At 41.5% G+C, this 21,101-nt stretch overlaps 2 protein-coding genes across 2 annotated transcripts in view; both read left to right on the top strand.

The window, feature by feature from the left end:
- Nucleotides 1-21,101, top strand: part of tet1 (tet methylcytosine dioxygenase 1) — a 154,637-nt gene that overhangs the window by 38,559 nt on the left and 94,977 nt on the right. The window contains exons 6-11 of the mRNA XM_072436754.1: nucleotides 854-1,004; nucleotides 1,270-1,359; nucleotides 1,826-1,963; nucleotides 2,188-2,364; nucleotides 3,939-4,080; nucleotides 7,019-8,333. Of these exons, the coding sequence (XP_072292855.1) occupies nucleotides 854-1,004; nucleotides 1,270-1,359; nucleotides 1,826-1,963; nucleotides 2,188-2,364; nucleotides 3,939-4,080; nucleotides 7,019-7,935 (1,615 nt within the window). The 3' untranslated portion in view covers nucleotides 7,936-8,333. The remainder of the gene's footprint in view (nucleotides 1-853; nucleotides 1,005-1,269; nucleotides 1,360-1,825; nucleotides 1,964-2,187; nucleotides 2,365-3,938; nucleotides 4,081-7,018; nucleotides 8,334-21,101) is intronic.
- Nucleotides 12,693-19,683, top strand: eif4e1c (eukaryotic translation initiation factor 4E family member 1c). Its single transcript, XM_072436999.1, has 7 exons — nucleotides 12,693-12,798; nucleotides 14,331-14,416; nucleotides 16,882-16,977; nucleotides 17,490-17,553; nucleotides 17,884-17,997; nucleotides 18,477-18,616; nucleotides 18,697-19,683. The coding sequence occupies exons 1-7, from the start codon at nucleotides 12,781-12,783 to the stop codon at nucleotides 18,809-18,811; spliced, it is 633 nt and encodes a 210-aa protein (XP_072293100.1). The 5' UTR covers nucleotides 12,693-12,780; the 3' UTR covers nucleotides 18,812-19,683.

The following is a 21,101-nucleotide window of genomic DNA, read 5'->3' on the forward strand; positions in this document are numbered from 1 at the left end:
CACACACACATACACACACACACACACACACACATACACACACACACACACATACACACACACACACACACACATACACACACACACACACATACACACACACACACACACACACACATACACACACACACACACATACACACACACATACACACACACACACACATACACACACACACACACACACACATACACACACACACACACATACACACACATACACACACACACACATATACACACACACACACACACATACACACACACACACACACATACACACACACACACACACACACACATACACACACACACACACATACACACACACACACACACACACACATACACACACACGTGCACACAAACGTACTCTAAACTTGTGGACATAAGTCTACTGTAATTAGCTCCAGGCCTATCTTCAAAACTGGAGCGTGCTGTGACTCTGTGCTGATGCTGTGTCTGGTTATCTGCCACAATTCCCTATACATATATTTATCTAATATATGTATATTAATAATTGTCATGATAGTATGTATCTATTGGTTATTTTTTGGACATTGAAGTAATTATTCAAATATCTGAATAAAGTACTAAAACTAAAACTAAAACTTTACATCTCTTTATTATGGCAGAACTGTTTCCAGGTCATAGTGATGTTTGCTGTGCTCAATGCATGAGCTGCTAGTGTGATTATACGCATACTATATAACTGAACATTTGAATGTAATTGTCATGATCAGTCTATAAGTGTTATAGTGGTGTTATTTCCATTCCAGTCGTGTGCTAGAGTGACTTCAGCCTGTAGCCCTGCTCTGTTGTGTGTCTCATTGTGCTCTGCTGATTTCCCCAGTCGCACATGTGCATGCCAGGGGCTGGACCCAGACACCTGCGGAGCCTCCTTCTCCTTCGGCTGCTCCTGGAGCATGTACTTCAATGGCTGTAAGTTCGCCCGCAGCAAAGTGCCACGCAAGTTCAGACTGCTGGGAGACTGCCCCGAGCAGGTAAATGCACTCAGGATGATGTCTTTATACACATTTTGCACTGACATTTCAATATACTTTGATTACACACAAGAGTAAACTTGTGGTGTTGTTGTTGTTGTTGTTGTTGTTGTTGGTGTTGTGGTGGTGGTGGTGGTGGTGGTGGTTGTGGTGGTGGTGGTGGTGGTGGTGGTGGTTGTGGTTCTGTTATTTCAACCCAATGTTTATAAAATACATATGATTATTAGGAATAATTATCATCATATCTGTGGTCTTTTGTGTGAAGGAGGAGCGAGTGGGGAGCAACCTGCAGGGCCTGGCCACAGAACTGGCCCCTCTGTACAAGAGACTGGCTCCTGAGGCCTACCACAACCAGGTCAGCTCCAACAGCTGCTGCTCTACACGATTCTACTCCACACGGGATTTAATGTAGCAGCGTCACTCTAATGTTAACATGTTTTATATGAGCAACAACCAAAATATGGCCAGAGCTGACCAGTTGGACCGTCTGATGCATTTGATGATACACTGATGCAGCGCCCTCTTGTAGTTTTCTAGATTTTCTTACATTGATAAAGACAATAATTAAACATTATTAATATCACATTCATGATTAAATGTGGATGCTTCTCTCTGACTTATTTGTCTTTTTTCCGTCACAAAGTCCAGCACTAGTCATGTCGTAATACACATTAATGTGTAAGAACAACATGATTGTGTGTGTCTTTTTTATTGAACTTGTGTCTAAAATACATGAAGGTGCTGTTACACTGTTTCACTGTAAATGGCAATAAACGTGAGCTCTGGAGTCTCTCGTCTCAGCTGGTCCTTGTGTCGTGCAGATCGAGAACGAGGCGTCGGGGCAGGACTGTCGCCTGGGCTGGAGGGAGGGCCGGCCTTTCTCTGGGGTCACAGCCTGTGTGGACTTCTGCGCACACGCTCACAAGGACACGCACAACATGAACAACGGCAGCACTGTGGTCAGTACTCTCACAATGGTTCTTTTTTATTTAGTTTGACTCTTATTCTTTTCACTCATTTTGTGTCAAGTCATAATAAATGTGTGAATCTAACAGAAGACCTTATGTTATTATGATATGTATTTTGTCAATACATACGTTTTTATTGATATTTGACTAACAGTCAGTGTAAACTATAATTCCCCCTTGCACAGACTGCTCTTGTGTTGTGTGTGCTCCTGCAGGTTTGCACTTTAACCCGAGAGGACAACCGCGCTGTGAGGAGCATCCCGGAGGACGAGCAGCTCCATGTCCTGCCCCTCTACAAGATCTCAGACAGAGATGAGTTTGGCCAGGCGCAGGGACAGTGGGCCAAGATCAAGAGTGGGGCTCTGCAGGTGCTGTCCTCCTTCCCCAGAGAGGTACGACACCAGAGCAGCACATCCCAATCTCACTCTGCACCAGTGGCACTATTGTCCCGCTGCAACAATGAATCATGATTTAAGCGACTATCAAAAAGACTGTGATCATGGTCGTTTTGGTCATCTCTGTACATATATACAGGGCTCAGATTACGGATTTTCTCTTGTATAGCGGTGCTGCTAAACAATCCGTTCATTTTTTCAAATTTGTATGGCAATTTGATAATTGCATAGCAAAACGCGAAAGTGACTAACAATCAATATTTTCCATTGATGTAACAAGATTATTTATTTCAAATGTATTTGTAAACATTCTTTTTAAAAAAAACTCCTAACAAATTAACTTTTAAACTCTTTTTTAAACCAGAAAACTTGCAAATAAAATTAGCTGTTGAACAAATTAATTAACACCAAGTTAGATTAACTCATTTACAACTTTCTTCCATATCATCATCAATCAGATGACTATTTGCTGGAGTCTCATTTACATATTAATTGTCCTTACGCTCACAAAAAATATGTGTTAAGCTTCTGATGGATAAATAAAGGTTGCTGTGGTGTTTCCATCATGGTGTTTTTTATGTGTTATTCAAATTGTACCGCTCTACTTGACGTTCCAGTCCAGCTATAAAACGTTTTCATTTTTCGTTTTTCTTTTTGATGACGGTCCCTAAGTCCTTCATCTCGGCTACGGCTGCACTTTTGATGACGGTCCCTAAGCACTCGTCTCGGCTCTGCACTTTCGGATCAGTGTTATTCGCTGAGCCCAAAATACTCATCTGATTGTTAAAAACGAGGTTGTAGTTACTTGGCAGTGTAAATATGAATATTTTGGCATGTGTATGATCTGCAAAGACTTTTGCGTTTAGGAGCTATTGACCTCGGAAGTCTGAATCTGACGCAAACTTTACCGCATGTGGCTCCTCCCACTTTCAGACTCTTGGTCTGTGACAGCAGCGTCCACATGTGTCATGCTGTTGTTGACGATCGATTGACGAGTGATCAGTACTTTTAGGCGCTTTGGTTTTACAATTGAACATCCATTTTTGTATCGCAAAAGCTGTGATACAAAAGCCCTTTTTTCTGACGAACGCATCGCATTTGAGAGAAATTGCGTCGCATTTTGCGATACGATACCGCTTATTCTGAACCCTGATATATACAGACGCTTCTCATATATACTAGATTTTAATCATAAATACTCTCCATGCAGATGCCTTCTGTCACCATAGTTTTGTTTTTGGTGACATTATTTGGTTGCATGTCGTTGCTTCAGATGTTTTTAATGTGATGTTACAACACAACCAAATAAATATTGTAATTTCCTCCAATAACTCCGCTGTCTCGTGAATATATGTACTTTCTACACAGCCGGCTGCTGTAGTGCCAACTTTAGCCACTAGAGGCGTAATACAACAATGTTTTGTTAATGAGCGCAGCAGTTTTGGTTAAGCAGGAAGAAGTACAGCGTTGTCCTGTTTGTGTATTAAATGTGAATATACAAATACATATACATATTAATGCTCTCCTTCCTCTGAAACAGTCTGCAGTTAAAAACCCTGCTTGTGTTGTAGGTGCGCCTGTTGGCTGAGCCTGTGAAGTCGGCGCGTAAGGTGAGACAGGAGGCTCGTCTGAGGGCCCAGGCCGAGCGGCTGGAGAAGAAGCTGGGCCTAAGTCCTCTCACGCCCAAAGTGAAACCTGACACCAGCAGCAAAGGTAACGGGCCTGAAGGTCACCTGCACCTGACCAATGAGAAGGGACTGGACCTGTGTACTGTCAACACACAGGGGGTCATTTAGTACAAGGCCTCTGGACTAGGGCTGGGAATCACAGGGTCACTCACCATCTGATACAACACAATACACACCTCACGATACGATAATATCACAAATCTGTCATAGGTGCTGTATCAATATATTGCGCATGATATTGTAGAGTATATCACTGTTATTAAGCCATATCAGTTTTAACTTGATTCACAAGGGGCAGATCAAGAAAATCGGTGCTCTTTATTTTGTCTGTTTTTGTTCGTAAATTGTGTGTCTGTGCTTTTACACCCGTGAAGAGCTCTTATCCATCTGGACCACAACTCCTACGGATCTAGTTCCAGTTTTTTTAGAATCTGCTGCAGAAATAGCTCTTATTTTGGCTAAAATTGTGAGACGCCACAGAAGAGGAAGGCGCACTGGCGCGCTCGTGCGGCTGAGGAAGCCAGGCACACAAATGCCCTTACCTGGGATTTTCCTTTCCAACGTGAACACACTACTCGACAAACTGGACGAACTGGCGTTGCTGATGAGACGAAACAGAGACTTTTCTTCATCTCCTGTGTTGGTGCTTTACGGAGACGTGGCTCAGAAAATCTGTCCGGGACTGCGCCATGAAGCTGGAGGGATTCCAACTATTCCGCTCTGAACGGCTGAGAGCTCTCATCGGAAAACAACGAGGCGGCGGGGTCTATTTCTACATTAACAACGCCTGGTCTTCAGATGTGACAGTGATCTCCAAATACTGCTGTCCTGATCTGGAATCTCTCTTCATCAACTGCAAACCATTCTTCTCGCCACGTGAGTTCACCTCATTCATCCTAGCTGCTGTTTACAGCCCACCCAGCGAGAACGTGCAGAAGGCAGAGCACGTGCTCGCGAGTGAGTGTGGAGCGGACTCCTTGTGTATTATCCTGGGCGATTTTAACAAGGCCACGAACTACCAAAGTACAGACAGTGTGTAAAGAACCAATTGTGTTTTTTCCTTTGATAAAACTTTTATTTTGAAGAGCTACTTCTTGTTTACTGACTTATTCATGTGCAATACTGACTTAATCATGTGCAATACTGTCGATATTCATGTGCAATTACTGTCATACTTGTACGCAATAATGTCATATTCATGTGCAATACTCATACGCAATAATGTCATATTCATGTGCATATAACTGCTGTAAATAAGAGTGTTTACTTTGCCTCTATAACTATTATTATTATGATTTGTCTTATGTTATCTTATTTTTTTTTGCTCCTCACCAACTACAAGCCCAGAGCCCCTCTTTCACAGACGACAGAGAACTGGCCCAGCAACTCAACTCCTACTGTAGATTTGACAGACTTTGGCCACCACTGGGGCCACCTCTGCCAACCCAACCCTGGTACCTCCCCCCTCCCCCACCCCTCTCACAGTTCAGGAGCAGGATGTAAACAGACTATTTCCGAAATCCAACCCTCGAAAAGCTGCTGGACCAGACGGTGTCACTCCGGCCACCTTAAGACACTGTGCAGGCGAGCTGGCCCCTGTCTTCCCTGGCATTTTTAACACCTCCCTGGAGTCATGCCATGTCCCAGTCTGCTTCAAGTCGTCCATCATTGTCCCTGTCCCCAAGAAGACCCGGATTACTGGATTTAATGACTACAGACCTGTGGCGCTGACGTCTGTAGTCATGAAGTCATTTGTGCGCCTGGTACTCCCCCACCACAAGTCCTTCACCTCCCCCCTGCTGGACCCCCTGCAGTTCGCCTACAGAGCCAACAGGTCTCTGGACGACGCTATCAATCTGGCACTCTACTTCACCCTGCAGCATCTGGACTCCCCGGGAACCTATGCCAGGATCCTGTTTGTGGACTTCAGCTCTGCATTCAACACCATCCTCCTGCTCTGCTCCAGGACAAGCTCTTCCAGCTCAACGTGCCTGACTCCACCCTCATTGGGCTCATCTCGGACGGGGATGAGTCTGTCTACAGGAGGGAGGTGGACCCGCTGGTGTCCTGGTGCAGCGGTAGCAACCTGGAGTTCAATGCCCAGAAGACAGTGGACTTCAGGAAAGTCACAGCCCCCCAGCCCCCCCTCACCATCACAGACTCCCCGACCACTGTGGACTCCCTCCTCTTTCTCAGCACCACCATCAGCTCCATCATCAAGAAGGCCCAGCAGAGGATTTACTTCCTGTGCCAGCGGAGATGATGGTGCAGTTCTACACGGTCATCATTGAGTCCATCCTCACCTCCTCCATCACCGTGTGGTACGCTGGAGCCACAGCCAGGGACAAACGGAGACTACAGCGCATTGTGCGCTCTGCTGAGAAGGTGATCAGCTGCAGACTTCCATCTCTGCAGGACCTGTACGTCTCCATGGCTCGACCCTTCTCACCCTGGACATGGACTATTTGAGCCCATCCCCTCAGGCGGGAGGCTATGGTCCATCCGGACCATAGCCTCCCGCCACAACAGTTTCTTTCCCTCTGTTGTTGAACTTATGAACACTTCTTAAACACTGTCACTTTAACCATAATTTAATCACTCACTGCACTGTTCACTTTCTGCACTACATCTGTATATCTGTACAACTGTAAATTTTATGTTTATTTTAATTTGATTATTTTTCATTATTTTATCTGATAGCTTATTGTTAGGACTTATTCATTGTTCATTGTATTATTGTGTTGTGTTGAATCGAACCACCAAGATGAGTTCCTATGTTTTTTTAATTTTGTTCATTGACAATGGCAATAAACCTTCTTCATTCTGATTCTGATTCTCTCTAAATTGATTTAGACTTATTGTTTTTGCTGGAGTTTGGTGTAATACAAATTCATACTATGAATAATTATCTGCTCATTACAAATATTCTATCATTTATAGCTATGTATTTTTCTCCTCTCCAGACCCGTACTACAGCTCTTACAAACTGGCCCCTCGCCCGGCCAGCGTGGGCCAGTTCCCCCCTGAGAGGCCCTATCTCAGCACTTACATCCAGAGCACCAGCAGCAGCAGCAGCTTTCCGCACTCCAGCCCCCAGAGGAAGGTCTTCACCCCAGACCCTCAGTGTGCACAAATCCCCCAGCCCTACCGAACAGCCAGCACCTCTATGAACGGCTACCCCCCAGGCTCCCCCTTCCACAGAATACCACCTCACAACAACTTCACCTTCAAAACTGAGCCAAGAGAGGTGCATTGCTCCTCCCCCAGAGATTACGCTCCACCCACTTCCTCCTTCTCCCCCCAGCCTACCTCAGAAGGGCTTTTTAGCAGGCTCAACGGAGTCCACCGAGAAACCCTCAACCGCCAACACGGCATTCTATCAACGCCGCCGCACGATGGCGTCGAGAACGAGGAAGTGTGGTCAGACAGCGAGCACAACTTCTTGGACCGCGAAATCGGCGGCGTAGCGGTGGCGCCCTCTCACGGTTCCATTCTGATCGAGTGCGCCAGGAGGGAGCTGCACGCAACCACTCCCATCCTCAAACCCAACCGAAGACACCCGACCAGGATATCGTTAGTTTTCTACCAGCACAAGTCGCTGAACGAGCCCGGGCACGGCATGGCCATGTGGGATGCGAAAATGGCCAAGCGTGAACGGGAAAGGGAGGAGGAGGCGGAGAGGTTGAGGGCGGAGGAGAGCGCGGGGATAGCCAACGAGAGGAAAAGGAAGTTGGGAGAAACGGAGGAGGAAGAAGAGGAGATGGAGAAGGTTATGAATGTTCCCACGCGGCAAACATGGACGCTGCCGAGGGACGGGGTCGTAACCGTGGCGCCGTACGCACTCACACACGTCACCGGGCCTTATAATAGATGGACTTAGGTTTTTTTAGTCACGCTATCACAACTAAAGGGCTGTTATTGAGGTAAAGCTGTTGGTAAATTTCAATTGAGTTTTGTGGGTAGCAAGATTTCTTTGGGAATTCTAGTATTCAAAGTATTTTCAAAGTATACACGTTTCTCATGTGTGCATTCTGGAGCTCCAGCCATGTTGCGACAGGGAGGCGAGACAAACGTGCGTTCGATTGGGTCACTATGGCAACCACTGACAAAAAGGGCAGCTAAAAAATACCCTTGCATTTAAAATTTTAATTACCCCTTTGATTATAATAGATTTGGCAGATCATTTTAGCTTAAACAAAACATATTGACACATTTGGAACTGCAACGTGCTAGTTCTGTTGTAAAAGTACAGTTACACACTATGTATTTAGTATTTTAGTTATTGGGCACTTGTCGAAAGAGTACTGCAAGTAAAAGTACAGTTACGTAGCTAAAAATGTACTCAATTACAAGTACAAATACTGCTGCCAAAATTGTTGTTGAGTCAAAGTAAAAAGTATGAATGAAAAGCAACTGAAATACTAGTTAGTTGCTAGTTACTTTTTAAAACAGTTCAAGTGTACTTTTAGATCAATATGTTGTACAAAACTTGATTGATTTAAACAGTTTGAAGTAAAACGTACACTTTAAAAATACCACTTACAGTACTAGTTACTTTTTACGCAATTTTAGTAGTATTTAGATCAAGTCTTTTATACAAAACTTGCGATATTCAATAGTTTACAGATGAATTAAGTTGTTTAAAACCCAAATCCGAGCGATCTCTGTGTTCTGGCCAATCAGAGCAGGCGATGCAGGGTTGTTATAGTTTGAGAGAGAGAAGAGGAATAATTGAGACAACTCAACATTGGGATTCACTGTTCCCATCATTTTAGACATAATGAAGTACAAGTACATGCACTTGTTTTATTCAAGTACATGTTTCAAAATCACTCGATTGCAGTAAGGTTAGTATTTGCACTTACTCACACGCACAAAGCTCTACACGTACAGTTTTCCCTCCAGAACAGCCCCAACACGAGTGCTTCTGCCTTACCTCATTCACGTCTCGTCTCGTTTGAACGTGCTCTTGTGTCGAGCCGCTGTGAGCTCCTCCGTCTGCGCCTCGCAAGTGATGGAGAAGACCAAAGTTTGAACTGTGAATCCTCGGCGGGTTTTAGCGTAAAACAGAAGGTGCTTTGAGGCGTCCGAGCCGGTTTTATACGCAACAGATAAGATGTGATTATTTATTCTGATCATAGCTATTTTTTATTTCATTTCTGGTAAGAGCCTGTTTACTGCAAGATGTCTTTTTTTATCATGGGATTTTACAGTATTTTTCATAATGTGGGTCTAGTTGGTACATTTAGACAATGGATTTCGCACAGTTTTGAGACGCAAACAGGAGCAATGTTTTCAGCCGAACACCTCACAAAAGGAACGAAGGAAGGAAAAGTGCAGGAATAGGAATAGATACGCTACGAGTCTGTTAACTTATTCATATATCTCTCCCAAATGTTCTAGCAAGAGCATCTCCACGCCGTTTGCATGATTCTAAAGCTAGCTGTGGTCATGTTTACAGCGGTCAGGCTGCACTACAGCTCCTGACCACCTACTGGGAACTATATTAGCCTCCGCACAAAATACTGGAAACCCTTTTAAAAGAAATACTCCCTTTCTGAATATTCGTTCACGCTCAAGTCATTGCTCCTGTCCAGTGGTGGAAAGTAGCAAAGTACAAAAGTATTGTACCGTGCTAGCTATCTGTGTATTTTACTGGCGTAATTTTACAGTGGATACTTTTTTACTTGTATTTCACATTTGAGAGCAGTTATCAGCACTTTCTAATCCATTCAATTTTGGATTGCAAAGTGAAAAATTACACTTCTTTTGTACGTTTAATTTTTTTTTTTTTTACGAGTCTTCGCTTTGAGCAAACAAAAATACAATTAACATAAAATTCAAACTTGAAAACTTGTGAAATGTATTCAAATTGCTACTTGTTGACCAAAGACCAGTTCAATTCTTTATCAAAATCACTACATTTAACAAAATCTGTGAAATACTTTTACTTTTTACTCTTCAAGATACATCAAAACTTTTACTTAAGTTGATTTTTTTTAATGTGCTACTTTTACTTTTGCACACGTCTCTGTACTTTTACTGAAGTAACTAAATTGAGTACTTCCACCACTGCTTCTGTCTGCTTCTCCAAACTGTTAGCGTTCTTCTGATTCTTCTGATAGCTACAGCCTCTTAAATCGCGAGTTATTTAAAGAATGCTTTGGCTCAGTGTGTTTTCTCTTGCCCCATTAGCCAGTAAAGTTGAACTATTTCTAACTCCTGTCTGCTCCGCCACACTTGACAGATCTCATAGATGACAAAATACAGGACTAACTAAATGTATCGCATTCATCTGCTCTGTTTTTACTGAGCCTTTTCAAAACACGAGTGCCATTTATTTACTACAACGTCACATGTAGCATTAACTCTTTTCATATCGCTGCTTCTCTGCGCAGATTATTAACGAATTGTACTTGGATAGTTTGATTTAGTTGTCTTCTATGTGGCATCTTACGAAGCACTTTTTGTTTGATCACTTGAATAGGCAGATAGTGTACACACACAAGAGTTTAGCGCAGTCTAGCATGAACCATTTTTCAGTGTTTGTTTTTAAGTTAAACCTACATATCTTTTCTCGTCGCATCTTGAAATTATGCTGCAACCAAGTGCTTAATATCGACTGCACTTACGTACTGTCAAAGTTGAATACAAATGTCTTTTTATAGGGCACAATAATTATACAACGTAGAAATGTTCACTCACTGTATTTCAAACGGTGCTATAGAGACCTCTATTTTTTACAAAAAATCATGGCAATTTTTCACAAAGATGTTTTTATATTCAATATCAATTTGATTTGAAATGTCACTGAAAAGAATTATGTGTGTAATTTTAGGAAATTTGTTGTGAAGTTCAGGTGCTTTACCCTTGTGAGTGAAAATGGTGATGTCAATAGTGGCTGTACTGTTTCATAAGTCCACTTTGTAAACATTTCAACAGAACAAGAAAGTGGTCAATTGTTTGAAATTTTGTATTAATTATTTAGTATTATTTATTAAGTATAAATAGAAAAACTAGAAATTAAATACCCTTGAAATATATTGGCATGCTTTGAAAAAGGTTATGCTGATGGTTGTTAAGATTATTTATGACTTCCTACTCTAAAAATGTTCCTTCCCATGGGTTTCGGAGCGATAAGAATGTCATGTCGTTGTCATAGATATTCATATTCACAACAAAATATCATATATTTTGAAAAGTACTCAAAATGGCGCCTTTTATTTTTTTTAAAGAAAGTTTATTTTGAATTTGGAGATTTTGTTATATTTTGTTCAAGAAATACTGATCATGAACGCAGCCTATAATCACATCTTTCAATTGTTTCATTGGTTGTAATTATACTATTTCAATATTTTAAACTGTTGACCACGTTTTGCTCGGAGTTCCATCTCCAAAAGACATAACAATGTTTAATCTATGTTATCACAGGTTGAGAACCATGCTGGTCCTTTCACTCCTACTTGGTGCTAAAAGTCTTGTCCGTGCTCTGACAAAACCTAATCATTTAATGACAATTTAATATATCATCATGGTGCTATTTTAAAATCCATAAATCACAAGCCTGCTATGTTAAAATCTTCAATTATTATTACTTTATATTTTTACAGTCTGATCCTGATGTCAATAAAGTGCCAGCAGAATCACATTATTTTGAAAAAGTCTTCCACTGTTTTTCACATCACAAAATGCAATGAATGTAACCCATTTGAAGTTTAGAATTCATTTGAAAATAGACCTCAGTAAAAACAACTGCACCAGCATTTTAAAATCTGAATTGTAATCTCAGCAAATTGTAATGTAAATATTCTGTATGTGAAGCAGGCGGTTTTTACTGTATTGTTAACGGTGTTTAGACAAAGGATGATATTGATTATTTTTATTTGATTACTGTATGTTGCTTTATCATATCCTGTTTAGACATGACAGATACATTTTAGCATTCCTTTTATGGATGGCTGTCTTTTTCAGGATTGTAAAAATAAAACCGTATTTATATTTTGGACCTGATTCTGTCTGCTGCTGCTTCTGTTCTTTGTTTATGTTTATTTATTAATCATAAAATGTAATTGTGGAGTTTCTTAATATGAGTCAGAGCATTGCTTTAGTTCCAGTGAGTCTTGGTGCATTTAGATAAGCTCTCCATAAAGAATGACTTCTTGCTCAACATTTTTAATGACTTCTTTCTCAACATGTGTTTATGACTCAGATTGCAAAGAATTCACAATGCGGCTGACCTATTTTGGTTGGTCCTCTGGCTCTCGGTTGAACTGGCCCAAATTGCACTTTTTCAATTTTATAAATAATAATAAGGATTGCATATTTACATAGATTATATTTTCCATTATTTGTATACACGTTCCTAGGTTTGAATATATATATATATATATATATATATATATATATATATATATATATATATATATATATATATATATATATATATAATTTTTTTGCTTACTTAAAAAAAAATAACACCCGTGGCCAAAAGCAAGAAAAACGACATATAAAAGTCCCAGTATATATTTTTATGTGTATTATTTATATTTACCCCTATTACATAATATGTTCATGTACAATAAATATAAAACTCAGTTAAAAATAATAGCTCATTGATATTGTCGAAAGTGCTGCAGTGCGTCGGCTTCCGTAGGCTTGTGCGTGCGCTCCAGAGTGACGTCGTGACGCAGAGGCGCTGATCGGGCAGAACATTTCTACTGTCAAGATGGCGACATCGGAGCCGGTAAGATCTGCGTGAGCTTATTGAAATTTATCCCATAAACGGCCTTTTTAAACAACGTGCATCATCCGTACGATAGGCAACAAAACAGCAGCTCATAATACCCGGGAGATGCGGTTTATTTCAGCGATAAACTCCAAATTCGGTGTCGCAGTTGTAGCATCGGCGTGGGTCTGAGTTAGCCTTAGCTCGTAGCAATGTGAGGAGGCTGACTTTGTAGAGCAGGGAGCGGCGTTCATTCAAACTCTAAACGGGCTGTGCTTTTGTCCCTCCTAAACATCAGCACCAGCTCTTTTACTATCTTTGAATCCAACACGTTTATTCACAATCGGACGTAATTGCGTCGCTTTCAGGCTTCGTAAAGGAGTCTGGACACGCGTGTTTCCCGTTAGGCGCTAGCTTAGCCCCATCTGCTAAAACTAGAGCTTATGAATGATAAGTTGCTGAAATATCGTATTAACGCCAAACACACTCACTGATGATTGATGACATTAAGTTTTTTTGGTTGAATATTGTGGAATTCTGGCGCATGATGGCCAAACACTGAATGAATGAATGAGTGCTTGTGCCATGAGTGTAGTAGTAATAGCCTCTGGGAAGTTGGTACCGCATTTGACGTTAATTTTTCCATCCCATTTTTATGGGCAGATCATCTTGTGTAGAGATGTTTACATTTTTGTGTAATATAAAAGAAAAACAGTACCTAAAGTACTTAAAAATATATTGGGTAATATTTTGGCCATATGCTCCAAATATTTTATTACATTATTATTTACATTTAGACCTGAAACTGCTAACTGGAATAATCGTGATTAGTACACTATTCAATTATTAAAATAAGTGTCTGGAGGCTCATGACAAAAGACCTTTTGTAACAAATATTGTGTCATAATTAAGACATAATGGATGAAATTTGAGATTTTCATCAATGGTAATAATTTTTTGTTTGTAATATTCTCTCTAAAAGCCTCCAGTCACCATATTTCAACCTTTTATTTGGTTAAAAAGACACTGTTTTACTTTCTGGAGGTGCACCTGGATGATTCCATGGAAATAGATACATTTGTGCCATACTGGTGAACATAAATGAAATGTGCTAAATGAAGCACATTTCCATGGAAACGGCAAACAGAATGAGGCTCTTCCAGGACATGTATGAGTCAGGTTTGTGGGGATGCAAGCCTACTCACAATAATGAAAATATGGTGTATACATTTTTTTTTGCAATTAAAAAAAAAATCATCACATAATTTGTACTACTTAAAGCTAATGATACATTTGGTTGACAAGTCTTTTTATGTATTAGTGTAGTACTGTCATTTCACACTGAAAGCTGCATCAGCTTTATTTACACATTTGTGATGATTCATTTACCACACCGCAACTTTATGACACGGTCAATAAATAAATACTACATCCGTTTTTCTTCTGAAACATCGCCATGATAAGGTTGGGTGTGTGTACGGAAGGGTGATGTTGTAATATGTACTGTGAAATATCAGGTGGTAAAACTTGTGGGCCGCTTGTCTCCACAGAAAGCAGCTGATACTGAAGAACAGCCGACCGAGAGTCAAGTCGTCGCGAACCCCGAGCAGTACATCAAGCACCCTTTGCAAAACATGTGAGGAAGTGGGACATGCGTTTGAATTCAAACACAGTGATGGTAATGGTGTCGGGGCGGACACAATCATGAGTCGGTCACATTTCAAGCTCATTGTCCGGCAGTTCGGCCTCCGCTTTGACCCCTCACAGAAGTCTGTGTCGACATATAATTCAGGCTCATGTGTAGAGTTCAGTTGTCATGGGCTTTGTTATTTTCATTGTTTGTGTTACCACTTTAAACAACGTTTTTTTATTCCTCCAAACTGACAACTCGACCACTAAACTAATCGTAAAGTGGCAGTAAACCATAATAACCTTGTAACAACCCCATCATTGGCTACAGTTTCAGTTTCCCCCAAACCCAGGTGGATCAGTTGAGGTGTGACTTTCACTCTTTTGTGTCTAGTCTCATTTGTTTGTGGAATGGTTCAGTCTCTTCCAGTCCGTTCTGCTTGTTCAGCCGAGCTCTCTCAACCTGCTCGTTCTGATCTGAAATGGTTTATATATGACATTATTATCAGATGTCGATGTTGTGATGACAGACCAGTGTGAAGACCTTTTACAGGACCAAAATGGGACTTTCTGTGGTTCAGAAAGGACCAAAAAGTGCATCATATTCATATTTGGGGAGCCTCATACTGCAGTTAGTGTTTCATTATTTGGTGTAGAATTGTTTGGTCGGATTTTATACAAGGAGAGCCAATCTATTTTTGATGAATCATTTCTGACGGTTTAGAAGCATCATCTGATTTTAAATGTATAGTCCAATTAGGGATGTCAAGATTATTCAGTTAATTGATAATCGTGATTATTCAGGTCACAATATTGAAAATTTTTCTAGACAAAAGAAAAAAGGCATTAAACGGTCATTCTCGTTTTTGTAAGAACCAAAAATGTATAATCGCGACAATTTCAGATTTCAGAAGCTAAATTAAGTCCTTTTTTAGTTCTAATCTATAGTCCAAAAATTTAGATGACCTTTTTATCTGGCGTTTTTTGGCATTTTTCTCTTTATTTTGTCTTTCAGATAGGTCGATTTTGTAAAGCCGATTACAAACCTGAGGAATAACATGTTATATAATGAAGATTTAAGCTTTCACTGTTGTTTATTCACGATTGAGACTGTGACTAGTCTTTAAATTGTGATGTTTTTTCTCACAATAATCGTAACCGTAACATTTGATATTGTGACACTTCTATTCTCAAGTAAAAGTTTGATAATTTTAAGTTGTCACAGAATATACTGTTGGTCATGACTCGTGACAGTAACAAAAGTGCAATGTTTTCAATCTTTACAACATATAATCATGCTAAATAATACTGTAAGAAATCATCTTGGTTGTATTTTAATATTTGTAATTGTTCTCTGGACGATACAGACATTAAAACACACAAGAAAAGACCTTTTATAACCTTTTTAAATCAATCTGATTTGCATTTATTGTAATTCACTTTGTTTGCAAATATTTCCTCTCTAGAAGACTTCGGTCCCCATATTTCATCTTGTTGTAGGCAGTAGGGGTGTCACAATATCAGATTTGGGTGTTAGGATTATTATATGAAAAACCCCTGATTGAACCTTGATTATTCAATAATCATTATTGTTCCCTCATCAAAAACACACCTGGAGTAGCATTTAGTTTTATTCGCACTAGTTAAATGAATCCTGTATGGAAAGTCCTCTTCCTCCGAGCATCAAAAACACTCTTCAGGTGGGAAATCTGAGCGACTCTTGTCAGATCTAAAGGATCTGGCAAAGTTGTATTGTTTTTTTTTTGTTAATCTTATTAAACATTTTTTACATGAAATGCTAAAATAAAGGTGCTGAAGAGAATGTTTAAAGGCCAATGGCAATACATAATATCTGTGCTTTAAGCTTTACAAAATATAACTTCCTGAATGTCAAAATAAAGTGAATGTGATTAAAACATCACATTAAAAAATGACTTTACGTCAGATGCATTTTTTTGAACTACAGTTTGAATTGAGAAGATAAAATTTAACTTGTACAATCATGATTTCTTACTACTTATGATTATTTTGTGCCCTGGATAATCACGATTATCGCCTAATTTGACTAAAAGTTTAATTTCAGCCTGTATTTGCTTGCTCATGTATTTAAAGTCTCAGTGTCCAGTTGCAATAGTGGTTTGTCTGGTGGACGACTGAACCACTGGTCAGTTGTCGCTCACTGGACGTTTAACAGCAGTGGCTCTGACCCAGTGGCCTCTGTGTTTACCACTCGTACTACAGCAGCGCGTCCTTATGTAACACCGGCTCAGTGGTGACAGGCGGCGGGCGGGTGCACAGGGTTCAGCCGGTGTCCTCCGCTTGCCCCGGGACCCCCCCCACCCCCGCCGATAAAAGAGCAGCAGCATTTGTGGCGCTCACTGCTCTGAACGCTCAGTGCACATTTCCAGGGCTGTTCTTGATCTGCATCTGTCCCGCTCTGATTCTTCTGTGTTTTTTGTTCCGTCTGTGCAGGTGGGCCTTGTGGTATTTCAAAAATGACAAGAGCAAAAGCTGGACAGAAAACCTGCGTCTGATTTCTAAGTTTGACTCAGTGGAAGATTTTTGGGCGTAAGTCAAAGCTGCATCACAGACACCGCCCAATATTATAACAAATCCCCCTGCGTTTAGCGTATGGAATATCTTTTTGACACTTTTTGATAACACACAATTTGTATTTTGAGAAAGAGCTATATATAGGTTGTCCCAAGTTTACCCGCGTGGCAGGTTAGACCCTCTGGGGGGCAGTTTAGAGCTGTAAAGGCCGTCAGTAGTTGCACAGCTCTGTTCCCCTAAAACACATTAATAAGCACTATTTTTTTGACGTTTAATAAACAAACAAAAAACACAGAACATTTTTTTACTGAAAGAAAACAAACTACAATTACACAAATACAAACTATCATAAATCTTTTTGCAGATACAATTTTAAGTGCAACATTTTGTCCCATCAAAGAAAATGTTTGTGCATCACTAGCTCTAGATGTGTCTAGAGACATCACACACAATGGTCTAAAGCTTAAATCTAAATGGTAGTCACAGTCTTCTTGGTTGATTGACTGGATGTGTTTGTGTTTTCACAGGTTATACAACCACATACAGCAGCCTAGCAAACTCGGATTTGGCTGTGATTATTGCTTATTCAAGGTAAGGAGACATTTAGTTTTTTGGTCTATGAGGTCTTTGTGGACTACATTTTGAATTGGTCAAATATTATAAGTGTATAAAGAGTTCTGTGGAGCACAGCAGAAAGTAAGAGGCGTGAAGTGAGCCAGCTGGAGTTTTAGGAGTGACTTTTAACTGTAAAAGAAAACTTGAAAGACATAGTTACTGAGAGTGAGTTTGACCTGTAACTTAGCCTAGTATTTAATGCAGTACTAGAACAGCCCCTTGTGGGGGTCTCTGTCATGGACTACATGGAGACAGACTCTGGAGTATAGTTTCTGTTGTGTGTGCTGAAGTGTGATGTTCTGTCAGGATGGGATCAAACCCATGTGGGAGGACGACAGGAACAAGCTGGGGGGCCGATGGCTCATGACCCTCAACAAGCAGCAGAGACACAACGACCTGGACCGCTACTGGATGGAGACGGTGAGTGCTCCTCTGCTCTTATACTGTATACTTATACTGACATACTGTATACTGTATACTATATATTGTATACTATATACTGTCCCAAAGCGCCCATAGCAATGATCACTAAAAGAAATGCAAATTGAACTACTGATATCTCAATCCTCCACCTACTCCATATTTCATATTTTCATCACCTGCAGTGTGTGTGTGTGTGTGTGTGTGTGTGTGTGTGTGTGTGTGTGTGTGTGTGTGTGTATAATATAAATATATATTTATTTAATATATATATTTATATTATACACACATTGCAGGTGATGAAAAAAAATCTCAAATTTGAGAAGAAAGTTGTTAAAATTAAAAACATTTTGGGAATTATCTGGCCTAGGTGTTAAATATCAACAAATCCTTCGGTATAATCCGTCAAAAGAGTGTCATCTGTGATCCGTGTGTGTGTTGTGTGTGTTGTGGCTCTGACAGAGGCTTTCCTCCCTCAGCTCTTGTGTTTAGTGGGCGAGTCGTTCGACGAGGCGAGCGAGGACGTGTGCGGGGCCGTGGTCAACGTCAGACCCAAAGGAGACAAAATAGCAATCTGGACGAGCAACTGCCAAAACAGGGACGCTATCATGACGATAGGGTGAGTCCCCCCAGAGTAATGCCACCAGACGCCCTCTAGATGGAGCCGTAACACTAACGCCTTCTCGTGTTTGTCCACAGGCAGCAGTACAAAGACCGCCTGAACATCCCCATCAAAGCGCTGATCGGATACCAGTCCCACGACGACACATCGAGCAAAAGCGGCTCCACCACCAAGAACATGTACTCCGTTTAGCTGCTTCAGCACCAGTGTAGACCTAAACAATTCCCACGCAAGCACCACATTAACACTCACCTTCAGTTGTCGGCTACTGTAGTGTTCCCTCCTTTTTAAAGAGTCCAAGTGTGTTCAGAAGCAGCTCCCGTCCCAAACGTCACAGGGAGCTTAAGCAGGCAGACGTGAGCGCAGGAGAACACGCAGGAGCTCCTTTTAAATTTCCCAGTGTTGTCCTTTTGTGGAGGGCGCTCGGGGTCGGTCCCTCCTTAGTGCTCCTCGCCTCACACAAGAGAAGCTGCTCCACAGAACAATGTTTTAAGGGCAATTTTATCTGTTTCTGAAGTGTTAAGCAGAAGTGGGGCTCACACATGCACCAGCGTAAGAATCCACGCCATCTTAAACATTTGTGAAGCTGTGGTCACTGTCCAGAATGTCACGTTTGGACTCGGGCCACTGATCGTTTCAGCCATGCTGGAACTTTTGTGGAATATTGCTTGTAGTTTTTTTGAACTTTTTTTCTTCTTCCCTTTACATTTTATTTATATCGTGTGCATTGCAGTTAGTTGAAAGACGACCATGACTTGTGTTTTTTCAATGCCCTCTTCCTTCTTTTGTTATTGAAGTTAATCATGTGGACTACTGCATATAGATCCTTTTTTACGCTGCAGATACTGACAGACGTAGGTGTGCTCGTCACTGTTTCTTCCTAACAGACTGTAGATACTGAGGCCTGCTCTGCTGCCGGGCCAAACATGAAAAGAGAATATTCATTGTGTATTGATTTTGCCCATATGTATCTTTATTATCTGTAATTCCAGGATGTATATTACCTTCTTTCAAGTAAAGGTTCAGTGCTTTGCATTAAAACCAGAAGCTTGTCATCTCCTTGACTATTTTGTCCTGTCACATTTTACTGTGTTGTTTCCGTAACGCCTCAGTCTAAACCTGGATTTAAAGGCTATATTCTTTTAACCGCCACGTTCTACCCGAGACTGTTCTGTGGTGCAAACATTAGCCTTACTATGGCAACACATTCCTCCTGAGCCCTGCAGTGAGTCAGACGGGTGGAGGAATCTGCCGACCGCACAGCCTTGAGTCACACAATAGTGGAAAACAGGACAAACCTCATCACAAAAGTCTAGGCACTTGGGTTCAGTCATTATGTGCTGCTGCTGCTCAGGAAAATAACCCCAAAATAACCATGCAACTGACTTGGGACCCCCACAGTAAAATGATATAATGTTGAGTTGTAAACTGCTGTAAACTGTTTAGGTTAAGTTTGTTTGCTTTTTTTGTACTTTACCATGTTCCCAATTTCCCAAAAATATACTGTTCAAAATGAGATTAAACAGTGTTGACATGACAGAAGTCCCTCTAAGGGTTTGGCCACGTTTGGTTCCCCGTGACTAACGCTGTAGTTTTAGTTCAACCTGCAGCTCTCCACTAAAGGGTTTAGGTTTTACATCACTTCAGGTAAACGAGTCCTTCCTGGTGCAGATCTAGTCAGATATGCACTGTTTTCATTTGAAGTGGGCTGTTGCTAGGACAGAGGACCGTTGTCATGCAAAGTTCTTCAAATCAGGAAAGAAATCCATGAATACTTTAGAGGCCAAAGTTTGTGCACCAACTTAATGTTTGTGTTTTCTATGTGTCTGAGACTGTCACTGAAATAAAAGACTCGCTCTGCCGTCTTGTAAAAGTAAAATTAAGACATATTCAGACAATTCACACAGCACCTCCCACCTGAGGCCTCCAACTTGAGGCCTCTCACCTGAGCACCTCCCACTTGAGCACCTCTCACCTGAGGCCTCCAACTTGAGGCCTCTCACCTGAGCACCTCCCACTTGAGCACCTCTCACCTGAGGCCTCCAACTTGAGGCCTCTCACCTGAGCACCTCCCACTTGAGCACCTCTCACCTGAGCACCTCTCACTTGAGCACCTCTCACCTGAGCACCTCCCACTTGAGCACCTCTCACCTGAACACCTCCCACTTGAGCACCTCTCACCTGAGGCCTCCAACTTGAGGCCTCTCACCTGAGCACCTCCCACTTGAGCACCTCTCACCTGAGGCCTCCAACTTGAGGCCTCTCACCTGAGCACCTCCCACTTGAGCACCTCTCACCTGAGCACCTCTCACTTGAGCACCTCTCACCTGAGCACCTCCCACCTGAGGCCTCCCACTTGAGGCCTCTCACCTGAGCACCTCTCACCTGAGCACCTCCCACCTGAGGCCTCTCACCTGAGGCCTCCCACTTGAGCACCTCTCACCTGAGCACCTCTCACCTGAGCACCTCCCACCTGAGGCCT

The sequence above is a fragment of the Eucyclogobius newberryi genome, unplaced genomic scaffold (assembly GCF_026437365.1).
Source record: "Eucyclogobius newberryi isolate DKJ021-1_F unplaced genomic scaffold, fEucNew1.0.hap1 SCAF_8, whole genome shotgun sequence".
In the NCBI taxonomy this organism is placed as follows: Eukaryota; Metazoa; Chordata; class Actinopteri; order Gobiiformes; family Gobiidae; genus Eucyclogobius; species Eucyclogobius newberryi.